This window comes from Cyphomyrmex costatus, unplaced genomic scaffold (assembly GCF_001594065.2).
Source record: "Cyphomyrmex costatus isolate MS0001 unplaced genomic scaffold, Ccosl1.0 scaffold602, whole genome shotgun sequence".
Classification (NCBI taxonomy): domain Eukaryota; kingdom Metazoa; phylum Arthropoda; class Insecta; order Hymenoptera; family Formicidae; genus Cyphomyrmex; species Cyphomyrmex costatus.
The window spans coordinates 235,209-240,711 of NW_017280159.1; the positions used below are offsets into that span (position 1 = coordinate 235,209).

The following is a 5,503-nucleotide window of genomic DNA, read 5'->3' on the forward strand; positions in this document are numbered from 1 at the left end:
CATCGCATATCCATCAGATCCATCGACTAATTTAGTCGATGGACCAGGGCCTCGTAACTGCTGGTATCAGCGTTAGTGGCGCCGCCGCTGTATGACACCCGGAAATACGGAACTAATATTCAATATGGCTGTCAAAATCAACATGGACGCGTATTGACGCGTATTTACAAAGTGTCTGGCAGTGATTTTTTGCGGTGTCATTCGATTCGCCAAGATTTTGCCACCTTGTGCGGCATTTTTGATACTAGCAGTTTTGCCGTTCATTAAGAATCTAAGATTTTACGTTACTCACCGCCTTGTGCGGCATTTTCGATACTGGCCGGCCGTTTTGATCTATTTGATTGTGGGTCGCGGGTCGCGGGTCGCGGGCCATTTATTAAGAAGTGGAAGGTGTCTGGCAGTGTCTGGAGTGTTCACAGTGCATATAAATAACCGATTGTTAATAATTGACTTGATAAGATGGTGCGAGTATGTTGTATCCCGGGATGTTTATCAGGAAAAAACATTCCATCTCATATGTTTCCAAAAAATATTGAACGCCGCAACAAATGGTTTGAGAGTTTGAACATGAAACCAATAGAGAACGAAAATGATCTTAAGAAAATAAGAATTTGTTATAAGCATTTTTGTAATAAAGATTACAGTGGATCTTCAACAAGAAGAATTTTATTACAAGCTGCTATTCCATCCATAAATATACCGCAAAATGCAAATGATATGATTGTCGAACATATATCACAACACGCAGACGATACGAATGTCGAAGATATACCACACACGCAGACGATACGAATGTCGAAGATATACCACACACGCAGACGATACGAATGTCGAACATATACCACAACACGTAGACGATACGAATGTCGAACATGATCAGCAATATACTAATTCTGTTCAAGAAATGTTGGCTCGACAAAACAATCAATTGCAACAGCATGCAAAAATAATAATGCAACAACAAAATGATATCTGCAGTATTAAGAAGACATTGTCCAATGAAAGATCTATTCTTGGTGAAATTACTCGTAAAAGTTTATTGAGTCCTACCTCCCTGAAACTGTATTTTAAAGTTGTTAAAATGAAGCGAGAGAAAAGACGGCTAAAGAGACTACTGAGAAAAACTGATTCAAAGAGAAATATTGGTACTAAGAGAAATACTGATACTAAGAGAAATACTGATTCAACGTTACAGATTAGACAGAATTTTATTAATATGCTCCAAAGAAACAATGATGTACCATCACAGGTATATATGTCGTCTCATTAAATTGATCTTATTGTAATTGTCCTATTATCGTGTTTGATATTTATAATATTACTAGCTGTTTATTAGTTATAAAAGAATAGAAGTATACAAACGATTTCTTACATATTTTAGAATATTTTTACGGTAATAAATGATATTGATGCTTAGATAGATTTTATCCTCTCATTTCTATTCTATATGTTTTTGAAATCATTGTTTATTTAGTTATTCTTTTTTCATTCGAAATGTGGTTCAATTTTTTAGAGCATTTCTCTTCTTTTAATAATTTAATTATTGTAACAAATACTAAAATCTTCTTAAGACCGTACAATTGATAAACAATAAACATACAAGAAGATTCAAGAATACAAGAAAAATTTTTCAGCACGCGATTAGAGGGACTACGCAGTATATAAAATTCACACATAATTTTAATAAGCATTTGTGATCCAGCTTTGACCGTTATTGGTTTCCTTCTTCTTGTATGTTAATTACTGTAGTAAATTGATGTAAAAAATTATACAAAAAAAATACAATTATATAATTATTATTGTTTTTTTCTACTATAATAGGGTAGACGTTATACAGTTCAAGACAAGTTATTTTGCTTAGGAATTTACCGAAGATCTACGGCTGCGTATAAATTTATTTCTAAATATTTGCCGTGCCCTTCCACGTCTACTTTAGATAAGCAATTGCAAAAGATTACTCTCCAATCTGGATGCAATAAAATCATTGTAAAATATTTAAAAGTAGTCGCTAAAGAAGTAAATCCCAAAGATTTAAACGTATTATTGATTTGGGATGAAATGTCGTTGCAACCTTTTGTTCATTATAATAGGAAACAAGATAAAGTAATTGGATTTGAAGACTGGGGGATTCAAAGAACTAGAAAATTTGCTGATCATGTTATTGTATTTTACATTCGATGTCTCGCATCTGGTAATCACATGCCTCTTGGATATGGATTTTGTCAAAGTGCAACTCGAACTGTTCAATTACTAAACTGTATAAAACAGTGGTTAATAGTCCTCATTAACTGTGGTTTTAAACCAAAGGCAACCGTGTGCGATCAAGGAGGAACAAATATGGCAGCTGTTAATATGTTCATAAAAGAGAGCAATGATGTACGACGTCGACAGAATAAGAATCCAAGTAAATCGTATTTAATATTGAATTTTATAAACTTTATTAATGAAACAATTTATTACTTAATTTTATTAATGTACAACTTAATAAAATTTTCATATAATATATCCTGATAAGCTTTATTTTTCTCGTAGAAAATACATTTCTATTCAAAAACCATGAGATCGTTCCTTTATATGATTACGTACACCTACAAAAAGGTATACGAAATAATTTGTTGACAAAAGATTTGGTTAATAATAAATATGAGAAGGAGTCACAAAAACAATACGCATCATGGAAAGATATTATAATAGCATACGAAATGGATAAATATTTGCTTTTAAAACATCGACAGATGCCAAAAATAATTGATCGACACATTTACGCCAATCAGATTTCAAAAATGAAAGTTAAATATGCCGTACAAGTAATTAGCCATACTTTTGCAAATTTCATTGATTTGGTGATTACAATGATTTGGTGGAAAAAGAGTAAATTGTATTTATTATAAAATGACGAATGAATATTAATAATTTTTATAATACAATTTTTATATAATAATAAATAAATAAATAAATAAATAATAAAATATATTTTATAACACAATAAATAAATATAAAATATAATAAAATATAAAATACTCTCTCAGTAAAATGATTAAATTACTTCAGTCATTTTTCATTTCAGGTTTTGTAAATACTTTGCTGGGAAAAATGTACTTACCGCCGAGTGCTGCAATGACAGGAAACATAATATTATTCTTTGATAAGTTGTTCGATTCCTTCAACCAAAAGAAAAATAAAGAATTTAACAGTATTATTAACTTATCAAGCAATCACATTTCATTTTGGCAAAACGCTGTTAATCGAATTTCCAAAATGGATTTTGTCGACAATGAAAGCCATAAATATGTATGACATAATACCAAATGTTTGAAGAATTGGATATGGACAATAAAAGGCGCAAAACTTTTGTGGGAAACACTGCAAACATGTGGATTTTCTTCGTTTAATTTAAAATTGCTCAATCAAGATGTTCTTGAGAACTTTTTCAGCCTAATAAGAGATCAGGGACACAGAAATAATAATCCCACCCCATATCAATTCTGTGCTTGCTTCAAAACGCTTTTAGTATCAAATTTCACATCCAAGCATTCTCTTTTCGGTAATTGCAAAGAAAATAACGAAGGTATAACATTATCTTTATCGACAATGATGTCTGCAACTAAAAATATTGAAGATGAAGAAGATGAAGAGACTGAATGTATAGAGGCTTCAATACCACCACTAACAAAAGGTTATCTGTTTGTGAATGAAGAAAAAATACTACGAAATATTTTAACAAATAAAAAGATTATGCAATGTACAGAATGTATAGAAAGTCTGAGAAGTGAGGATATCTTAAAAGGTATAGAGCACGCATTAAAAGCTGCAGAAGTGCAGTTTGTACAGTTCTGCTATACAATTGAAGTAAAAAAAAAATTACAAAGTGTTATATATTTGGAAGCATTGTCCAAACTTTCCACTCATTGCCCAAGCCTAATTAATTATTTAGTAGAAGAAACTGCACAACAGTTCATTATTCAATGGTGCATATTTGTTAATAAAATATTAAATGGAAAACTACAAGAGGACTATGAAAATAATTACATGTATAATGAAGCAAAAAGAATGTCAAAAAAGTACTCGAAACGGAAAATTGTTTAGAAAAAAAATATATAAGGTAATTATTTATGTTTATTATTATTATTTTATTCGTGTAAATTCGTATGTATATATATGTACATATATTTACAGGATGTCTCTGATCACCCAAGAAATCAGGATGTACTACATCAAGCGTTTTTTTTTCCCGTTTTATTACCAAGGAACGTATTCAGAAGATTCTTGCTGCTGGAACTAATGTCGTTCTTTTATCTGGTGGCAGATCATAATTTTAGTATAACAAAATCAGATCTTGTTGATTTAAAGTGGTGAGTTGTTTATCCTTTTTTTAGTTTGTCATGCAAAATAAAAAATTAAAATGAAATGTATTTATATTTTACAGGGTAGATCCTGATCGTGGGAAATATACGAGATAACTAAAAAGCAGGCGTGTTAGAACCGACCATTTCAAAAATGAAATTTTTTTAATTTGCCACTGAACAGCCATAACCATCATTCAAATTTGATGATATATGATCAAACTAGATCCCAAATGTTCAAAAACTTAAATCTTATCAAGACGCTATGGAAGCCGGTGAATTGGAAGGTTAATATTAAAATGCATTTATATATTATGTTAAATACAATGCGTTTATACAAAAGAAATATAAGATTTGTCACTGAATATATTATAAATATCTTACAATCAGGGAATGGAAGTAACTTGTTACTTGTAACGAAGTTACAGTTACAAGTTACTTTTTTGGTAACTTTACTGGTAACTGCGTTACTTTCTTTTTTTGGTAACTGTAATGGTAACGAATTACATTTTTTGGGTAACGGTAACGAAATTTAGTTGCTTTTGTCGTTACTTTGCACACGATTGAACACGGTTCGATTGGATGCATGCTATTTATAGCGCTCCCTGCACTAAATTCCAAATAAGTTCCAATAAGAGTTGGTATATATTTGACCAAATGCGGTTTTGTGCAGTGGACAGCCAGATATAACCAAATTTATACATACCTGGAAAATTATATTTGACCAAAATTAATTGTTATCTGTAAAAGCGAATATTTCCAAATCATCTGAAATTCCAGATATATCCTAATCATACTCTTAATTGGAAATGCTGATATGTTCCAATTGAGTGTGGAATTCTGAATATGTCCAAATCTATCTCGTTGTTGGAAATGCTAATGTGCCCAAGTTGTTCTGGAATGCCGAGTATATCCAAAAAATAATTTATATATTTGGAAGTATCTGGTATTCCACATATTTTTGGATATAATAGCATTTCCAAGTATGACTTATATTTACACGTAACTGAAATTTCTAGTATAATTTGGACCTATCAGCATTGTCGTATATGAATTAGACTTGGATCTATTGAGAATTCTAAATTATATTTGGTCATATTAGCATTTCCATACTGCAATAAGTGCTGGACATATTTTGATTTACAAAATTTGTGTAATAT

General features: G+C 30.8%; 1 protein-coding gene across 2 annotated transcripts; it reads left to right on the forward strand.

Annotated features, from left to right (window-relative positions):
- Positions 1-2,041: 2,041 nt before the first annotated feature.
- On the forward strand, positions 2,042-3,389 carry LOC108779617 (uncharacterized). 2 transcript variants are annotated; one of them, XM_018547065.1, is made up of 3 exons: positions 2,042-2,404; positions 2,533-2,598; positions 3,068-3,389. In XM_018547065.1, the coding sequence occupies exons 1-3, from the start codon at positions 2,059-2,061 to the stop codon at positions 3,295-3,297; spliced, it is 642 nt and encodes a 213-aa protein (XP_018402567.1). In that variant the 5' UTR covers positions 2,042-2,058; the 3' UTR covers positions 3,298-3,389. The 2 variants fall into 2 exon arrangements, with proteins under 2 accessions (XP_018402567.1, XP_018402568.1); XM_018547066.1 differs by lacking the exon at positions 2,533-2,598.
- Positions 3,390-5,503: the final 2,114 nt, after the last annotated feature.